The sequence below is a fragment of the Chelonia mydas genome, chromosome 6, assembly GCF_015237465.2.
Source record: "Chelonia mydas isolate rCheMyd1 chromosome 6, rCheMyd1.pri.v2, whole genome shotgun sequence".
Lineage (NCBI taxonomy): Eukaryota > Metazoa > Chordata > Testudines > Cheloniidae > Chelonia > Chelonia mydas.
The window spans coordinates 130,883,268-130,904,754 of NC_051246.2; the positions used below are offsets into that span (position 1 = coordinate 130,883,268).

The 21,487-nt window shown below is 39.4% G+C and overlaps 1 protein-coding gene across 9 annotated transcripts in view; it reads right to left on the reverse strand.

Moving 5' to 3' along the window:
• TOGARAM1 (TOG array regulator of axonemal microtubules 1) overlaps nt 1-21,487 on the reverse strand; it is an 84,709-nt gene that overhangs the window by 36,140 nt on the left and 27,082 nt on the right. For 7 of the 9 annotated variants that reach the window (XM_043549566.1, XM_043549569.1, XM_043549567.1 and 4 more), the window contains 11 exons: nt 16,955-17,220; nt 14,429-14,658; nt 12,750-12,853; nt 12,177-12,344; nt 9,709-9,807; nt 8,861-9,036; nt 6,933-7,101; nt 6,475-6,606; nt 3,804-3,957; nt 2,277-2,382; nt 1,671-1,906 (listed from right to left, as the gene is read on the reverse strand). In XM_043549566.1, the coding sequence (XP_043405501.1) occupies nt 1,671-1,906; nt 2,277-2,382; nt 3,804-3,957; nt 6,475-6,606; nt 6,933-7,101; nt 8,861-9,036; nt 9,709-9,807; nt 12,177-12,344; nt 12,750-12,853; nt 14,429-14,658; nt 16,955-17,220 (1,840 nt within the window). The remainder of the gene's footprint in view (nt 1-1,670; nt 1,907-2,276; nt 2,383-3,803; nt 3,958-6,474; nt 6,607-6,932; nt 7,102-8,860; nt 9,037-9,708; nt 9,808-12,176; nt 12,345-12,749; nt 12,854-14,428; nt 14,659-16,954; nt 17,221-21,487) is intronic. The other 2 variants (XM_043549565.1, XM_043549568.1) reach the window with 2 other exon arrangements.

Here is a 21,487-nt window from a genome sequence, read left to right on the forward strand (position 1 = left end):
GATGACCAGGAACAAAACATACCTGTGACTCTGTCCACCAGTATCACTCAACAACAGGCAGCACTACTGCAGGACTAATCCAGGGCTATTCTGTACGCTCAGACCTAGCTTTCAAACTAGAATGATTTTTTTTTTTTTTTTTTTGGGGGGGGGGGGGGGGGTTGTATTATAAAGTTTATCTGAATCTGAAATGCCTGATTGCACAGTCTCAGTTCCAAGTCACAGTAGGAAACAGATGGTGCAGGGGCATTTTCTAATTACATTAAAGCAAGGATACAACCAAAAATAAGATCAAGCGAAAGTCAAAGACACTAAAAACAAGAGAACAGAAATGAGAAACTGTCACAGTAGCCCAGATCAGGACAAGCAATGCAGAGCAATGTCTTTAGGCAATCACAGCAGATACCGTGTGTTATTTTAATTTACCAGAGAGAACGAGATCACAGATCAAATTCAGGGACAAACCACATTTTCTTGTTGGACACCAAATTACAAGTCTTAGCTTAACTGAGGGATCAGCAATTGGAACATTTTTCCCCACAGCCTGGGAGGCAGTATTTTGTACCCCAGAAGTTTAGTCAGGGAATTACAATAGTCCTATGGGAAGTAATGACACAGAAATAAGGATTCCAGCAGAAAAAGAATCAGATTCTGGCAGCGTTCTGGAGATTGTGACAGGCCAACTTGCCAGGAAGAAAAGTAGGGGGGGAAAGGCTAGAATCATGAATAAAGCCAGGATTTTTAACGCTGGGGACAAAGTTAAAGTTTGAGTTAAGGAGTGTGACTGTCAGAGACACTGGAGAGGGAGGACTGAGCATTGAAAAATTCATATATATCCAGAAGCAGGCAGAGAGATCACAGAACGAGACGAAAAAGGTATACATCACTAGCAGGGATGTCTGAGACTGAAGCTAACTATTAGAGGTCCTATAGATGGAAGATGGATAGAGGATATAAAAGGTCAGAAGATAATATGCTTAATGAAAAAAGGAACGAGTAAACTTTCTACCAAAAATGTGGGGGGGGGGGGGGGTTGGGGGTGGAGGGGAGGAAGTAGGATTCAAATCATGAAAAAAAGAGATGGAGAGAAGTTGTCTTGTTTAAGGTACTCAAGAAAGAATGATTGATAGCATGAAAACTCATGCCAAGACCAAGCAGGAAGTCAAAATTCATGTGCAGAGACAAAGAGCTGCTTGTCAGTCACTCGGAGAAGTGTAGTCTTAGTACTGTGAAATCAATCAAGACACATGTGTTCAGAAATAGAAAAAGAAAACCACTTTCCCAAAACTGCTGAAGAAAAAGGTTTATGACAGCAAAATAAGTGACAGAGGAGGATGAATTAAATAAGCTCTGCCAAAAGACAATGAGTGTTATCAGGCTTCTCAAGAATATGGCAATGAACACTACTACAGATTACTGCAGTCTTACAAAACTATCATAAGATGTACCAACTAGGCACAAATTTTACTAATCTACCTTTTACCATGATAATGGAAAAAAAATCTTACATTTCACTTGACTGCCAAAAAACATTACTCTGGATAAGCAGGGTTTTGCAAGGCTGGAGTATTTCATTTTGAATGTTCTGCTTTGATAAGAAAAATTAAGTGCCTTATGTGATGCACTGAATTGGTTCTTAGTTATTTTATTACAAGCTCTTTAGGAATTACCTTTGACCTCCATTTATAAGAGAACAAAGTGCTCGTGCTGGAGTCACATTATTAACCATAGCCTTCAATGCTTTGTCTACGTCTTCCCTTATAAAGGTGTTGGATTCTCCGGCTTTGTGCAACAGGACTTTCACAGTACTGTCTAGTTCTTGATCCATGCTCTTTTTCAGGTAGGTGAACAAATCCCCTAAACAGACCACAGCAGCTCGGGAAACACCAGAGCGTAAATTCTTCACCTGCAAACAAGAAAAACCCAAACAAACAATGTGTAAGTAGTAAAACTTAATTTTATTTTCCTGTTTGTAAACTTCTAGTCATTTAGAAAAAGAGAAATTCTCATTTTGATTCCTGATGTGTGGGAGTTAATATGCATAAAATATCAAAATGATATCAGGTTAGATCTTAACTTTCACAGCTTTCAAGCAAATTTAAAACTACTGAATATCCCAAATACAGGCTGCTTTACAAAACTGCACCCATCCTTTCAAAGCTGGCCAACATAAAGAAAATAGCAGCAACTGAACGTAACACCTCGCCACTCAAACGTTTACCTCACTCCTATCAAAACAATATTTTTGGCACAAGATTTTTATATCAAAATTTAACCTCTTGAACTACAGCCAGACTTGTTTCATGCAGCTTTCCAGTCAACACATCAGCATGGTAAGCAGACAAACATCGAACAAAGTTCAGTCCTTCAATCTTCTTCTCCCTATATAAAATAAATATTTAAATTAAAAGCAGTATCTCACAAAAACCACAGAGAAGGGAGATAACTAGAATGTCTGGGGTGACAGTGGATCACAAACTGAACATAAGTCAACAATGTGCTGCAGTTGCAAAAAAGGCTAATATCCATGTGGGGTGTATTAACAGGACCGTTGTATGTCCTGCTCTACTCAGCATGGTCAGGCCTCTGCTGGAGCACTGTGTCCAATTCTAGCGGCCACACTTTAGAAAAGACATGGACAGACTGGCGAGAGCCCAGAGAATTTTATAAAAATTATAGAAGGTTTAGAAAACTTGACCTATGAAGAAAGGTTAAAAAACCTGGGCGTATTTAGTCTTGAGAAAAGACGACTAAGGGGGGGGGCCTGATAACAGTCTTCCAATACTTTAAGGGTTGTTATGAAGAGGATGGTGATCAACTGCTCTCCATGTCCACTGAAGGTAGGAGAAGCAGTAATGGGCTTAATCTGCAGCAAGGGAGATTTAGGTTAGATATCAGGAAACTTTCTAACCATAAAGACAGTTAAACTCTGGAACCTTCCTAGCGAGGTTGTGGCGTGCCTGTCATTGGAGGGTTTTAAGAGTAGGTCAGACAGGAATGGTCGAGGTTTACTTGGTCCTGCCTCAGCACAGCGGGATGAACTAGAGCAGTGTTTCTCAACAACTGGTCCTCGGACCAGTACCAGTCCCTGAGATTTCCCTGACACAGTTTAAGAAGGCAGAAAGCCGGTCCCTGCTATCAAAAAGGTTGAGAAACACTGGACTAGATGACCTCTTGAGGTCCCTTCCAGCCCTGCCTTTGATTCTGTGTCTAAGTAGCACAACCATCGGGATTATTAAGGAAACAAATAGTGAATACAAACTTTGTTTCCAAAAACAGCAATAATTTAAACTAGAAGCTCTCGCAAAAATATTCCGTGGTACAGACGGTAGCAGGGCTGGATTAAGACAAGACGGGGCTGCAGGTACATCACAATGTACCCTCCCTCCCCCGACTCCAAGAGAGGCAAGAAAGGGGCCAATACGCCAGTGCCACTGCTCATCTCTGGAGTGTCAGCAGGGGCCCATCCTCACATCTGGAACAGTACAATGATGTTGGTTAGGAGCTCCGCAGCACACTGTGTCTTGGAATTAACAACCCACTGAGATGCCTGTCCCACCTCACAGAGCTGTTGTCTCAGGCTGTCTGCAAACTCAGGCAGGCATCACTCCGATGGTTATGCTTGGTTCACTTTTTCAATATTTTCTTTGCAACCATGAGGACTTGCCCTCTTTTCTTATGTTTTACTAAACAGACAACTTTTTTTAACCAAAAAGCTATGTACATTTCATTTTTTTAAAATAAGTATTAACATAAATGCTGCAAATTATAATCAGACTCCATATATATGTGTATATACACACCAGTCATCATCAGCTAAAAGTCGCAATGCTTCTGTCAGTGCTGTTTCAGGTTTTGAAAAGGGTCGCAACTCTGATGGATCCATTATCTCTGGACTATGTGTGACTGATGGGGTCCGATCCTTATACTGCCCTCTCAGTCCAGGAGATGTTTCATCTGTCAAGTCATGAAGTGTTTAAGCAATAATCAGTGACTAATCTTCAGAACATGAAGAAAATGACTAGCAGTAAGACATGAATGTAGTTAGCTACACTAAAGCTGGTGTCTGGACAGATTACTATTGCTAAAGGGCTGATTTTTCAAAAAGATCACCACAATTACACCCACAACATTTGCAAGTGCACCATTTGGTGCATGTAAATGAAAATTTGTGCACACAGGCACTCACTTTGAAGACCGTAACTTGAACTGCACACACAAATGCAGGGTTTTACAAGGAGAAACAGACGCATTCAAAGATAATGTGGGCAAACCTAAGAAGGCTACCGCCTGCATTTGAATTTAGAAGTCTAATTTGAAAATTATTTATATACCTGTAGCTCAGAATTTTTCCAGAGTTCAGAAGAAATGATGTGCTGTTTCTCAATTACACACTTCACTGATATAAACAGGTATTTGGTTCTATAGTTTGGAGAGGCAACAAAATCTTGGTCTAAGGATTGAATAGCTCCCCAGAAATCTCTAATGTTCCAAGCTATGCTTTCATAAAAATACATGAATTCCCCAATTAAATGTTCCCAGCAGATATAATTAACACCACTGAATCATTCCTTTGAATTTTACTGTTAGTGAATCATTATTTTAAATTTTAATGAGCTATTGCTCAAATTCAATTTATCTGTATCACACTACCTATAATTGCAAAGACAGCTGTAGATTTTCAATATGTTTTACTAGCAAACTAGAAAGAAGAATTTCTAAATTATTTCATAATCCAAAATGCATTTGTTTGTTAGTTTCTGTGTTGCTACTGTTGTAGCCGATTGATAATGTCTAAAGAACTAACAGCATAGCAACTACAAGCCTCCAGGTTGAAGGGCTTTCTATCAGACATTTTAACTGTATCAGAGTTAAACTTTCCTTAAACTGACATAGTATCTAGGGGTTTTTTTTAACTTTGTTTTTACTCCATTAAATATTTTTTGAGTCACCGGGGGGGGGGGGGGGGGGGGGAGTGAAATGCCAGTAGTGTTTTAAATGTCACTATTTGCCAAACTCTAGATGAAAAACATTTCAAGGGAGCAGCGACCAATTTAGTGACCCAAAAATAACTTGCCTAAAATTTTATTTTCCTTGCAGGTCAGACATCTTATCATCTTCAACTCTTGCTCCTTTGGTAAGGTAATCAAAAACTAGTGACCCTGCACACTCCCTGAATTAGAGCCTCAGCACCACTCTGCTCACATTGCAGCGCAAACGGAACAAACTGTAGTCGGGATAGTCGGTTCCTATGCCACCTCTCCTGCAGTCCCCTGTGCACCGCACTCTGACTATCCATACTTACTGGAGGGTCCCTGGGGACCACTGACAGTTGGCAAACACTATAGAATCTCCCAGCTTGTTGTAACCCTCAACTGGGCTGGACTGGGGCAGAATTTTGCAGAAATTTAGGGAGCTGAGAGCAGCAGAATTGAGTTGCAGCTGCACCATTGCTTTGTCTTTATCATGGCATGTTAGGAATGAAATAATACATGAAGAGCTAAAAACGTCAGGATGGCAGGCCTGCCCTGCTCAGGAACAAACACAATAAACTTTAGGAGAAAATGGCGGTGTGCTGTTCTGGAAGAAGTTACTCAGACTGAACTTTGCCATGGAAGTCCTATCACAAAAAAAAAATCCTAGGACCCTCCAACCCAATAATGATTCTTACAACTTCTGTGCAGCTTCTCAGGTATCTTGAGTAAAGAGAGTCAGGGACTAGGGAGCTAAAGTGGCGGTTATGTTTTTACGTATATTTATTCTACACTCATAAGTATAGCATCTAAGGCTTCAGTCGCATGTGCTTAATTTTTACTGATTACATGGGATTACTCATGTACTTAAGTATAAGCAGACGTGTAAGTCTTTGTAGGATCAGGACCTGAGTGCCTTAGCTGGTGTCAGGGATGCAACTTTAGCATCTAAGCCTTAGTGCTGTTTTGCTAAATCAGCAATTATCATATGATAAACTTTGGGTGAAATCCTAGCTCTATTTGAGGTCAGTGGGAGTTTTGCCATTCGCTTCAATAGGGCCAAACTTTCACGTGATGTGTGTGTCTTTTTCCCTCCATCCGGTTAACACCAACAGCATAAAATCCTGACTCAATGTTATCTCTTTGGGGATAGAGTATTTTAACGTGGGTTTCAATCTTTTAGTAAAAACTGTATTTGTAACTGCTTTCAGTTTTGGGATATGTATCTGCCTCTTCCACAAAGGAAGATGGAGATGTGAAAAATGCATTAGAAGTGTTGTTCTATACCTGCAAAATGTAGGTTTATTCTCTGTAACGTTAGTTATAAGAAGTGGTAGCTAGCACTGAACTAAAATGTAAGGGCATACACAACTTTGCACATTATCCCTTCAGTTTTAAAATAAATCATATTAAGACTGATTAAACTATGGGTTTGTCTCATCTGCCAGCATCCGAACACTTTAATACAGTGTTTTACATTTAATTAACTGTAACAGCTTACCTGAATCTAGCAAGACCGAAGACTGTGTCTGCCTTAAACTGGATGTTCTTTTTAGTGGAGTACTGAAGGCAACATCTTCGAAAGATGACTCATTCTTGGATGTTATTAACACATCTCCATAAAAACTTAAACCTACAAAACAGAGAAAGAACAGGAAAATCAGAAAAAGGGAAGAGGTCGCTATTTCTTAGTACTATGCTGTACTCTATAAAGATCTCAGAAACAGTCAACTTATCTGTCATAAATTCCTTCCTTATTATTGTTAGTATTTTATACCCAACGACAAATAAACTCACGAAGGAGATTACATTGTAGCCTAAAATTTCAGTAATACCTGATGTCATTTTGGGCAGTCATAACCTTAAATAACTAGTGTTATTATACCAGATTTAGAACATACTTTTTAGTCAACACCATTTAATAGTATGCCATTAAATTGACAAAATACTGAACATTACTTTCTGTTGCCATTTTCTCTGGTTCACTGCGTCTCAGTCGTTCCCAGGGATTTCGTTCCTTTTTTTCCACATCATTGACTTCCTGATGTTCTTTATGACTCTGTTCTTTTTCTTCTTTCTTCTTCTGCCTCATCTTATCCCGGGCAGATTTTGACATGGCAACTTTCATCTGCACAAAACAGGAAAAGTCCCACTGTAAAATATAATTGAACTGAAATAGTTCAGCCAATAACTTAGCACTGGGAATCTTCTTTGCTAAACAAAGGGGCTCACAATTTCTACTAGTACTCCACAGTGCATTTGGGAATTATTTACGCTAATTTGGGACCCAATCCTGCAAAGACTTGTGCATGTGCTTACCTCTATGCACTGTGAGCAGTGTGGTGTACTTATACCATGTAAAATGAGTTCAAGACTCTTTGCAGCACAGAAATAATCCCTCGTGGTAATCTATGAATAATTAAGCTATTAGGGGGAGCAGGACTGTGAACCCCTAGATTTCATGGTACTACATGTGTGAATAACTAGTTACTAATTTGAGTAAAGGGTTTGGAGTCCGGCCCAACTTCAATTTTTTGACTTTTTTTTTAAACTATCAATTTTTTGATAGAGCAATCTTCAAACTGTGTGACCTGATTATTTTAAAAATCACTTTAAGGGTTCTTGTGATCCCCTGTTTTATGTTTAAGGGTAAATGGTGGATTCTCTGTAACTTGAACTCTTTAAATCAAGATCTGAGGACTTCAGTAACTCAGCCAAGGATATGGGCCTATTGAAGAAGTGGGCAAGTGAGGTTCTGCGATGTGCAGAAGGTCAGACTAGATGATCACTATGGTCCCTTTTGGCCTTAAAGTCTAGGAGTATTTTCAGTTTGTAATTTTCTCCCTTATCTATAAGGAAATAGTGAAACTGACTATTAAAAGTGCAGTCAAGTGCACAGATTAAACAAAGTGAGAAAACAAATAAATGGTCATTAATTTTTTTAAATTTTAGCAATCTTAGAGGTTACTTGACATGCATTTTCAGGAAGAAGTGTGATTTTCCTTTTGAAGAAGTATCTTTACCTTGTGTTATTTTATACAAATAAATATTAATGTTCAAAGTCATAGGAAAGTTGAACAAGATGTAAGTAGCAGCACAGCTTTTCATAAAATCTCTCCACAGTGCAGACACAGACAAGATTATTTACAGGGAATGTATGGTTTATGAATGGTGTTGGATTAAAAGTCTGCAAACTGCAGTCCTCTCTTTGTCCACACAACAGATGATGGTCAGTAACAGCAGCTGATTCCTCACACTGCCTTGCCAAAATATCCTGATCATGAAAGGAAGGGACTACTTTAGGGGCTAGTGGGAAATTCATTCTCCATGTCCCTTCAATCCTTGGTCTCTTTGCTCAGAGTGTTAACAAAAAATGCTAATTAGTAACAATTTTAATGGCTATTTTGTGATGTTGATACATTTCAGTACCTGCTACAGCTGAACAAACAACTGCATTTGCAACAACCAATTGAATTCCTTCACCAAATTTAGCCCTTTAATCTGTTTGAATCGTCATAAAAAGACTGAAGAAATAAAATAAATCTCTATTTCAGGTCTAAAGACAACTTTGTGTGAACATTTGTACAAACAAAACTATTCACATAAATGTTTACTAAAAGCGTGCAAACTGACAAAGCAATATCTTGTTCAGAGGTCATCAGGATATTGACAAATGATTCCTCATTATTCACTCAGCTTTAATCTCCAGTCTGTGCTGGAATTAGACCAGAGACCTAGAAATAAAAAGCTCTGTATTCCATTATCAGCCACCTGAGATATCGATGGCTGTACTTTAATCAAACATTTATTTACCAGAATCTGGAGAACATAAAACTATATTCACTAGTGACACTTGAAAAACAATCAAATCTGTTTTACACTCTTACATCTTTCTCATTTTCAGTATCAAGGAAAGGTGCACTGTTCTGCTGGACAGCTCTCCCATAGATCCCTGATAGAGGCTCAATGCCTTGTTTGAGAGAAAGGACGTCTCCGTTCTCCACACACGATATCATGGACTGGCTGTATGTTAATGGCGCAGATGGGGGGCTTCCAAAAACACCTGAAATGGTTATCATATTGTAACCTCACCAAGAGGTCATTTTCACACAGCAGAAGTCACTCAGTAACACACTAAAGCAAAGCAAAAATAATTCCAGAAAATAAAACTTGGGTTGCTATAACATTAGTGCCAAATTCTACTCGAAGTTACATTATGCATGTCCACTGTCTGCAATGGGACTTTTTCTGTGTGCGGGTATACGTGCAAAATTTGGTCCTCATATGTTCTTACTGTTCTTTGTTATTTAATGCTAATATTGTAGTACAGTGCACTGTTCCCTCTAAGCTGTGAGCGTGTGCGCACGCACACAGATCCTAAACCCTAAGCACATGGCGAAACCTCTCGCGCAAAATTTGCACAGAAGCAGAACAATTTGCACAGAAGAAATTTTTTGCGCACACGGCCTCTCAAAAATTAGATGGAACATTGGTACAGTGTATCTTACCTTTCTCATTAAGAATGTAAAAATATACAGTAATTCCAATACTTTTTTTGAACTTTAATACTTTTAATTTATTTTAAAAATTGGGGATTGTTTACTCTTTAAATAATAAACATTTGAATGAACTCATTTCAACTCCCCTTCTCCTGACTGTCCAAAAATACTATACTATTGTTTCTATACTAAAATTTTATTGCATATATAGAGAAAAAAAGTTTTTTTTAAAATACCTTTTCCAACAATTACTACAGAATCTTCAGACAGGGCACTCGGTGAAATGAAGTCTAGGTTGTTAATTTGCTGTAAACTAGATGTTGACCCTGTAAATCCTAAAAATTACACACAAAGAAGAGCCAAATCATGTAGTTTACCCATTACTATGTATTGCACTCTTCCAAAGTATCATTTTACCAAAAACTTAGTTTTACCAAACTGATTAATCACTTTTATGCAGGACTGTATTTCTAATTTACTAGAGTATTGCGAGGCTTACTTAACGCTGAAATTCTCAGAAGTACTATATCACATATACTAAATATCATTACTTTCAAATACACTAAATACCAACTCGCTTTACACAACTATTTCCCTAACCTAACTATTTTTCCAATAATTCAGCACAATTGTGCCAATTTAGCATCAATTGAAAACTACTGATTTTCTGTTCCAGAGCACTTCATGTTGATTACTGCACAATTTATCAGTTCCTCAATTTTTCATTTCAACATACATTTTATATTTTAATTCCGGTTGCACTGTTTGCATATATGGCAATGTCAATCAGTAACAATGGCAGACTGGCATTACATTCTTTAGCATTAAATAACTCCCATGGAGTAATTAACATTTTCAGCTTGAGGAAAGTCAGATCACTCACTGGAAAAATCACAAATAAGTCAAAAAATGTTATGGCAAATAGATGCTGAGGTGCGGCAAGCCTGACTTTATCTTATTGTTGTGATTATATCTGACAGTCTATAACAAAGACTTTTTAGCACAGAGGTTTGAGACCAAGCCAGGACTACACAAACTGGAGAGTCAAAAGAATTCTTAAGCCTTTTAAGACTCTATCCCAGGAGAGCTGTTCTGTTTCCTGACTCAACCTCCATCTAACTCCTTCCCTATGGAAAGTTCACTGGAGGGAGATGGGGCTGACGCTGTTGAAACTGACCAGCAAATGATTGGTTTTTGCTTCTACTCCCTCCCCACCCCCCGCTGTGTGTGTGTGTGTAACATAACATAATAGAAAGCCTGGAACTGGTTTGTTTTGGGGGAGGGGTTAATGTCTCCTCTGCTCTCTCCATCCCCTACTTCATCCTCCACCCCCACAAAAAAGGTTATTAGTTGCTGGTTTTTTTATACCAAAAAATATCAGATACATCAAGCCTCGTCTTCTCTGCTTTTACTGAATAACTTCTTGAGGTTCTAAAAAGCTGTTTAGTGTGAGCTTTTATCCCTTAACTGAACAGCCATGGTTCTTTAGCGAGAATTGTATCTTTAACCAAATATTACTGATATTACAGTAGCAGCTACGAACCTAACCCAGGATTGTCCTACATGTTGCACAAAGAAGAAAGAAGCCGGTGTCTGTTCCAGATGGCTTACAGTTAGGGTGACCAGACAGAAAGTGTGAAAAATTGGGACAGGGGGTGGGGAGTAACAGCAGCAGATATAAGAAAAAGACCCAAAAATCGGGACTGTCCCTATACAGTCAGCACATCTGGTCACCCTACTTACCGTCATGGTGTTTCATAGGCAACAGGAATTAAACTGGTGTTAACAAACAAAAGTATTAAACAGTCTGACTAAAATCCCTTTCCCCCACCTTCACTCCAATTGCTCAGATTTCAGTCTCTTGTAATGGCATCATGTCACTATATCTATGCTAACTGGAGAGTTTGCAGGATAGATAAGTCCCCAAATTTTTAATGTTAAAAAGAAAGAAAAAAAGAGCAGAAAACCATACTCTTTGGGGACAGATTCTCTTGGAGACTTTCCTTATACATCACACATGTCTATCAGGCTTTGAGATAAGGCCACTACATTTCACATCAGACACTAAAATACTGCCACAGGATATTTACTTTAGCCACTACCAATCAGCCAGATTTTAAGTGATGTAAAAGGTGAAGACTATATCCCTTAATCTGACTTTCATTTTTAGCTTTCTTGGTCAAAAAGACACACTATCATGGCTGTATGCTAACAATGGTCAGAGACAGACAAACACATAGAAGACAAAATCCTTTAACCATAGGTAAGCTAGTTATGATGCAGGGAGCAGTAGCTTTTGTATATTACTAATATGTGCCTAGTGCTAAATCAATGCAACTTTTCAAGACCTCATTAGAACTTAAACACAAAAGCTTATGATTTATCTGCCTGAACTTTACCAATAATGATGGCTTAATTAAAAAAATGAAACATATATAGCTATATCCATATTTTGGCTGAGAAAAGTGAGATTCTGATCATTCATTTCAAGTCTTTTCCTATCCCTGAGACTTTAACAAGTGTTAGATAACTGTTAATTAACAGCTTGTTAATTTCACAAATATATCTTATTAAGCTAAAAGGAGACTGTAATTATAGGACCAAGCTGAACTCCATGAAATATTTGATTAATAAAAAGCTAAATGTTTGGGGGGTTTTTTTTTGCCATAAATAGGAGGTCACAAAACATAGGAAGCTCACTAACCTTTTGTAGGTTTACAATGCCTTTGATGCTCTTTGTTCTGACCTTTAAAAACACAAGGTGACACTTCTCTCTGCTTGTCATCTTCATAATCACCAGATCCATTTCCGTAGTTCAGACGTTGGCCAATTATGCTCACGTTAGAGGTTGATTTATCATGAAATGTTATCCCTGCACAACAGAATCCATAGTGAAGTGTTCAGTATGTATCACTGAAATGGTGCATCACTATTTCACAAATAAAAAACCCTCAAATCAAATTTTTTGATATCTCTGCAGGGTTGAGGCTAGTTTTAACGTGCCCTAGCTGTGTTACAGGAAAAGGGAAAGAAACAATCACAGAAGTTTCCTCTCAAACCCAAGCCCATGGTATGATTTCAAAATGGTCAATTAAAATCTAATAGAGTAAAAAAAAAAAAAACACTTCTGGGCTAAGATTTAATAGGTCAAATAAGACCAGAGAAAATTAGATACTAAAGTGGGGCTTGTTATGAAAATATTGGACAGAGCCTTAACTAAAATGGTTTCACTTTGACCGAATTAGTTATATCTTTCTTTTTCTGCACAACAAATTACCTGCACTGGAGCTCTGTTCTACTATGTTAGTACTTCTATTCCTTGCTGAAGACAGTCTTGCTGGACATGATTTGCATCCAAGTAGAGGAAAGATGTCTGAGCTGCTGCAATACAAAATCATTTCTATAAATATATTTCTGAATGGCACTAGGAGCCCGGCCTAAGAACATTTTTCACCTAAAGTGAAAACACAAAATGTTGGGTACAAAACATTTCCAGCACATCACCAGAAATGGTCACGTTTACTACAGATTAGAGAAAGAGAATTCATTTGGTAACGATCAGGTTCACCACCCCCTCCATTCTGAGTAGCTCCTTCTAAGAGCAAAAAATTACATGAGGCAGATATATGGGAGAAGTTTCCATTTCTCCTGCCCATGCTGTTATTTGTTCTGTGAACACAGAATTTCAACCTCCAGTGCTGGAAAGCCAGCCGTAGGCCTAACTGGCATCCTAGTACCAGCTCTTGTGGGCATTTGTTTATGAAGTTATTTGAGAACTCTCGGTGTTCTTGTACCATCCTCTCAGGTCATGAATGTGCTAACTTGGTTAGCTGACACCTAGTGTATTACTATTTCACCATGTCCAGGCCTACTTTGGTTCAGCCTGTCAGCTATGCCTAGGGCTCCAGCAAGGCCTACATCAGCATCTGAACTAAACTCTCTTAAATATATAAAGAAACTTCAAGGTATTTAATGACTCCTGGCATGGCATTCTGTCACTCTTGCACAAATTCAAACTTCCTTATATAGGTCATATCTTCCCTGGTGGACTAGACTTGCATTAGCTGTGAGCACTGTCATACATTAAGGCTGCAATGTCGGGGACTAATGGAAATGTTCTGTATTACAGAATACTGTTCCTATCACTCCTGGTCAGAGCCCATGCTGCAACAACATGGCAAGCCAGAGGTTTTTTCTGTTGGATTTTTACATTACTTTCTTCAGGCCTGAGCTGCAAGCAGCTTGGCCATGTGCCTAGGAAGAAGGTAAGGAGAGGATGTACTTGCAACACTCAGCAAAATATTTCCCACTTCATTTTGCAAAATTAAAAATAAGTACATACTGCAGCTAATTGCTCAACCTTATTGCACCATCAAAACAAATTCCATCAATACACTATCTATTTCTTTGCAAAGGAGATGAGAGAATGAAGGCATTACATAGAAAACCATTCTCCGCAATTAATATTACAATGGAAATGCTGCATTAGTGGATAATTCAGGTTTAGCAACAATGAAAAAAGTTTAAATTATTTGTTTCATCCCCACCCAAAAATCTGTTTAAGAAAATGCATTCCTGATTAACTTTCCAGGTTGCAATAAGAAAACCTCTTCCTCCTCCTCCTGCTGATTCATTCTGTTTTACTCATTTATTTAGCCTGTGGTTCAGCTTCATTATAAAATATTTAATAGCAACTGCAGGGCTTTAACAGCTACTTGGTGTTACTATAGCTAGAGTTTGGCACTGGGTCAAAGAAAAAGCAGGAATGAATTAAAACAATATTAAACCACAGCACAATGTATTTTAACTGGGAATAACTCTCAGATAAAATCTAGGCACTAAGCAAACCCATGTCATATTAAAAATACAGGTTTCCCACCATTCAATATTTAACTAACCCTAACAGCGATTACGTCAGAATTCTCAATGTGGGTTTGACATATAAATTACACTCACGTTGTCTTTCCCTGAGGGGTTGTGGACACTGGCGAAGTCAGAGACTCCTGACTGTAAACTCCACTTTCACTGTAAGAGCTCACATTTGGAGAGGAAGTACGGGAAGGGGAGTCCATAGTCAGATCAAGTTTAAGCGCAGAATCGGGGCTCTCAAGATCTGAAGTGCTGCCACTCAGTTTTGCCCTCTTCTTAGCTGCACTATTACGGAGAGACCTAAGTGAACTCTGCATCTAAACAGAATTGAAAACAATGTCACAGTTTACATGCTGCATGTATAATTCACAAACACAGGAACGAGTTGTCAAATACAAGCCTGCTTCTAAAATCTTAATTTTTATTCACTGTACGTTGACAGGGCTGTGTCTATGCCCCCTTTGGGCAAGGTAATCTATATGGACTCAATGTATCAGTATGTTATTTATTTTCTTAACGTCAGAGATCATTATTATTCTTATAAAGTGAAACAAACATGCACAATTTAATAGTACAACCAATGCAAACCCAAATGCTGCATGCACATCATATCTAGTTATGTTCTGCAAAGCTTAAAATGAAAGGTTCCTCACACAAACACACTATCAATCTTTTTAAAAAAAATAATTTTCTTAAATAGGCTCATGTTAAACAGAAGAGTTAACTGGCTCAATGGCAGTCTGTGGAAGGGACCTCTGATTTTTGCTCCCCAAGCTAGCCAGTGCTGGGAGAACTGCAAAGGTGAATCTCACCCCAGTCTACCAGTGAAGGCTGCTACCCAAAGTCATGAAACTACAGCTACTACAGCCCCATTCCACTGCATCTTCTCCCCTCTCCTTGCGGGAGATACTCAGAGTAGGAAACAACGGCACTGGAAGGTGGTATTATAAGACAGGGTTTTGCAGGGGAGGAGCTGGAGGGAGGTTGGGACAAACTACAATAAAGGGTGGGATGGGAGAAAACCGTATTTCTACCTGGGACCCCCTTACTGTTTTGTCCCATTCACGGTCTCCTTTCTCACATTCCAATCTCTCACTAGTGACTTCCACTCACTCAAGGCCCCCACACTCACGCACACCAATCCACCATATTCACACCTTCATTTGCCAGCTCACCCCATTCTCCCACAATCAACCCTCCCAACCCAATTCTGGGTCAGAGCTCCCCACGTTCTCTTGAGCTTCCTCCAATCAAACCTCACTGCTCAGAAACCCCTTGCTCCCCAACCTACCCACCCCACCCATAGGCTCAAAAGCCCCTTCCCATCAAACCCAGCAAGCTCAGAACCCCTCCTCCCTTACCCCAAAAACACTACCTTTATGGGTTAAACATGGGGACCAACCAGTGGATTTTTCAGAGCCACAGGAAGTTAAGTAGAGAGATAGGATTAATTTGAATATGGGGTACCTTGGCATGCATCTGTGCCTGTTCACTAGTGACCCTTTGTCTGGGGTGTTTTTTTTTTTTTTTTTTTTTTTTTTTTTTTTAAAAAGATCTTGGGAGTAAAAGATGCAAACTGAGACAGCCGCCCCACTGCCACCCCAGCTTCAGTGACCCCTAGTTTGGTAGGTATATTTATGGATTGCTTTCATCTCTAATTTAATGTACTGCTTTTCTTTCTTTTTATACATGAGTTTGTGATTTTCAGAGGATGAAACCCCACTGGATAAAAATTATTTAAAAATGATCATTTATTAATATAAAATGAAGCTTTAACTTAACTGTATTGAAGATGCATTACAATTTTCCATACAATGTGTGTTTGTCCATCCCCTTAGGAGAGGCAAATCAGGCATGATCTATACCTACTCTCTTATATGGATTCTGTATTACAGCTGTGTTAACATCATAATGGCTCCACATTATGGAGTGACACAATACAGTGGAATGACTCCAGAGGTGACACCCTAATTCACTTATTCATACGTTAGATCAGGTTTTCTCATTTCACTCCATGGAAACTTAAGCATGTGTCAAGGGCTGCATCAGTGACAGTGCACTTCAGCAAACTTTACAGGTGAACAGAGTCTGAACAAGAGATTGCTGGAAGTTAAACAGAAGTCACAGTAATCAAGTGCTATTTTCTATAAAACCATTAAATAAAAATAAAGGATTAATTATTTAAGTCCTACATTAAGGGTAGCACTGTGGTTTCACCTTGGACAAAACCAAAGAAAAAGTTCAGGCTGTGTAAATGTCTAACTCATGCCATGGTACTATAATGGAGAATGTCAACAGCGTGATTTGAGAACCTCAAAATAGGTAAGTAAAATGAGCCTATGCCCAGGGCACGGACAGTGTCCTTCAATACTGACTTTCATTGCTTTAGTTAGTTTCTAACAGACACAAAACATCATCTTAATGGAGTCTTTTGGTATCCATGACATAATCACAAAGAGTACAGCAGTAAACATATATATATTTTTTTCTTCTTCACCTGAGGTTTTAAAGGGGGTTGGGTTTGGTGTGGGGGGGTTGTTTTTTGTTTGTTTGCTTATAAAATGTATATTCTAGCATCTTTTTAAAGTATGTAAAATCACATTTAAATCCAACCTCTTCCTGGTCTGACTCCTTATCATTGACATTTAATTCTGAAAGATCAGCTGCAAGTTTCTTGTCTTTTTCACTCTTCCAAATATCCTCAGACTCTTCATTTTTCTGTCCCGCTGTGTTTAACTCAGATTTATCAGGCAACGGGCTTGCCCCCCTTGGTATTGGGGGGACAGGTTTGGTCCCATTCAATCCTCTCCGTGAAGCTGGCGATCTCACCAAGGCTGGTTTAAGCTGAATTGGAGAATGCTTTTCCTGTGCATTTTCCCCTGGGTAAGATACAGACAGATGTCACCATTTCAGAAGAACAGAGGAACACATCACTCAACAGGAGAAAATACATATTCAATTTTCACGAAACACAGCAAAAATATTTTTAGAAGAGGTGATTTTCCCCTCACTGAAGGGGCACACTTGTGACGCAACATTTAATCATGTAAATATTTTAAGGGTACCTTTGGTTGAAGCAGCTCATTTTTCACGAGGAAATTCTACCCTGTAATTTTGTGGCACATGGAATATGCCAATAAATAGCTCATGACACAGGTGAGGTACAGAAACCTAATGACACCAGTAAGATGCATACATTTGTTTAGGCCTGTCCTTTGAGATTTCATAATTCTATTTATTGATATACAGTAAACCCTACTAAATCACACTTATTTGTTCACATGCTTTATAACCTTCACATAAAATTGGCCATATCTAACTGCCTCTCTGGGGAAAAAAAAAAGTCTCACATTACTAAGATGTCATACCATGAAGTATCCAATAATTAATACTAAATTATAGTTAACAAAATTAATTGAAGTACATTCTGTGATGCATAATCCTCACTTTTTTATTCCAGGTTTTCAATTACTTGAAAGTTTGCAAAATTCAGTAACTCACAATGGGTTTTGAGTGTGAATTCCTGAATTAAAACTATACATGTGGAGAAAAATAATAATGCTTGCATGACTAACTTTTTTTTTTTTTAAATATAATAGCATGCTGTTCTTTTTCTTCAACTTCTATACAACTTTACCTGGTAAAAGATATTTCATTGATTATTCAAAAGCTATTTTTAAAAGATTAACAGTATTAGGTACTTTCTGTTTTCAAAAAAATCCAGCCTTCTTCACTTTTCTAGAACAGCTACCAAAAGCAGTTTTTGTTTCAAACAATAGAGAGTGGGAAGAGTGTATGCATATAGAATACCTGGCTGGTGTCTTACAAAATTTGTCTTTACTAATGAGAAGACTTAATATAACTCAAGAAGATACTTGTCAAAGAAACTAGCTTTCTTCAAAACTTACAGATCATCCAATTATCGATTGTTAGGTAAATTACTTATGATTAGGGCACTACCAAATTCACAGCCATGAAAAACACGTCACCGACCGTGAAATCTGGTCTCCCCCCGTGAAATCTGTACCGTATAGGGTAAAAGCACATAAAGGACCAGATTTCATGGGGTGAGACCAGTGTTTCTCAAATTGGGGGTCCAGACCCAAAAAGGAGTTGCACGGGGGTCACAAAGGGGGGTCATAGTATTGCCATATTTTAAGGGGGGTCATAGTATTGTCACCCTTACTTCTGAGCTGTCTTCAGAACTGTGTGGCGGCCAGGTGCCCGGCTCTGCAGGAAGCAGTGTAAAAGTAAGGGTAGCAGTACCGCAACACCCTCCACCCCCAACTCCTTTTTGGGCCAGGACCCTAAAATTACAACACCCTGAAATTTCAGATTTAAATAGCTGAACTCATGAAATTGACAATTTTTAAAATCCTATGACTGTGAAATTGACCAAAATGGACCCTGAATTTGATATGACCCTACTTATATGTGAAAGGTCATAAAGAACGGCCAAAGGTAAGCCTTTGATATTTTAGTTAAAAACATCCATGTTTTTCAATATTGTATTTTAGTTTGCTTTACAAAAATATGTTAAGTGATACTATATTGAACATCTTCTGGTTCCTTACTCAGATATTTTCATTGCTTGCCAACTTTCTAGCATCTTTGCCCTACACTCTGCCATTACAGTAACCTTATTACACTGGCAGCGGCTTACAAAAGTGTTTCACCTTTGTCCAGGATACTTTCTCTTAGGAGATGTAACTTGGTCTATTTTACATATGTTTTGAGGGAACAAAATGTACACATTAAATAGTGCTCTAGATTTAGCTTTCTGAATCCAGAATAAGTAAAAGTTGTCTGGTTCCATGATAAATGCTGTGGAAACTGCTCCGCTAAGAAGACTATTATAGTGAAAGAACAAATGGCACAGCTACTGCAAACAGGCTAGGCATGCAAAAAGTCAGCTATTAATAGTTGTGCTCCATCAGGACAGTCACTTTAGGGGGAAAACTGCCAAATAACTGACTTAGGGCTTTTCTACAAAAGAAAGCTGCACTGGTTGAACTTAAACGTGTGATTTTAACTTGATTTAGTTAAACCTCTGCAAAAAGCTGTGTGGATCACTCTTGGTTCGGTTTTAAGCAGGAGCGTTTTGTTTTAGCTTAAATACATTAAGGCTATACCTACACTACACAGCTTTAAGTGACGTGGCTGTGTAGCTACAGCCATGCTGCTAAAAGTCAGGCAGCATAGCTCCTGTTTATCAGCTCTCCGGCCGACAAAAAACTTCTACCCCCAATGAGCGGCATTTGCATCGTCGGCTGGAGAACGCTCCTGCCGACAACGCGCTGTTCACGGTGGTGCTTGCCACTGGCAAAACTCGTGTCTTTCAGAGGGGGCTTAACACTTCACACAGATGTCTACCCTGGCAACTGAACAACAAAACTTTGGTCTTTCAGAGGCATTTAAAAAAAAACAAACCTGAAAGACAAAAGTTTTGCCGTGTAGCTAAAAGCTGTGTAGCGTAGACGTAGCCTAAGAATCAGCGTAAGGGCTTGTCTACTCGGGCACTTTACAGCGCTGCAACTTTCTCGCTCAGGGGTGTGAAAAAACACACCCGCATGCTGCAACTTTCAGCGCTGTAACGCGCCAGCACAGACGGTGCGGCAGCGCCAGGAGCTGCGCCCCTTGCGGAGGTGGTTTTTAGAGCGCTGGGAGTGCGCTGGCAGCGCCGCGACGACACAAGCCGTGTTAAAGCGTTGCTGCGGCAGCGCTTTAATGTTGCCAGTGAAGACGTGCCCTAAGAAACTGAAACCAGCTGCCCTTAAACTAAAATAAGCGTGTCTCGACAAAGGTTTAACTAAATCAGTTTAAAAACCATTTCAGTTTAAGACAGTGCAACTTCCTTGCATAGACAAGGTCTTACACCGAGCGTTAATGGCAATGACTGATGTTGAAACTGGAATGGAATTAGCATAAAAATTCCCATTATAAGTACATTTGGCCTTAATTAGATTTTAAATAGGTGTGAAACTGTGAGGTCATTAGATTTTAAATAGGTGTGAAACTTCTGTATTCTGGTCATTGAATACAGAAGTTTCCAAATAAAGGTTAAAAGGGAAAAAAGGTAAAATGCAATGAGTATCATTTTCTCGTATATTCATTCATGAAGGTATTTTATTGCATTTAAGTCTTTTAGATTGTTTTTCTTTACAAGTGCTATCTTCTTTTAATCAGAAGATAGATGGTACACTAGGGCATGGCTACACTTGCAGATGTAGAGAGCTTTGAGTTAAACCCGCCCTCGGAGAGAGCAGTAGGGAAAGCACTGCTTCTGTCCACACTGACAGGAACAAGCGCACGGGTGTGGCCACATTTGCGGCACTTACAGCGGCATTGGGAGCGGTGCATTATGGGCAGCTATCCCACAGAGCACCTCTTCCCATTCTGGTGCTGTGGCTTGTGGGAAGGGGGTGGGAGGGCAGGGCATTCTAGGTCCTGTCCCAATGCCCTGTGATGCATCGGTTCGCATCCCAGCAATCCCTGTGCTTCCGTCCACATTTGGCGCCATCTTTCAACATTTTTTGTACTGCGCACTCTGTCTTCCCTTTTGGTCTGCGGGAATGGAGCCCGAACTGCTGAGGAGTATGCTGACGAGTCTTGCCAGCACGTCACGTTTGGCAATCAAGTTATTCCTTATGATCCAAAGTGACAGTGAGGGCTCCAACGATTATATCGACTCGAGTAACGCATATAACGTAAGTTTGTTTGGGGCATTCACGGACATGCTCACCACCATGGAACGCTGCTTTTGGTCTCGGGAAACAAGCACTGAGTGGTGGGATCACATCGTCATGCAAGCCTGGGATGACGAGCAGTGGCTGCAGAACTTTCGGATGAGAAAAGCCACTTTCATGGGACTGTGTGAGGAGCCCGCCCCCATCCTGTGGCACAAGGACACAAGATTAAGAGCTGCCCTGATGGTGGAGAAGCGGGTGGCTATTGCAATCTGGAAGCTAGCAACTCCAGACAGCTACCAATCAGTCACTAATCAGTTTGGAGTGGGGAAGTCGACCGTTGGAATCATGTTGATGCAAGTTTGCAGGGCCATTAAGCGCATCCTGCTCAGAAGAACCGTGACTCCGGGTAACGTGCATGACATTGTGGCTGGCTTTGCACAAATGGGTTTCCCTAACT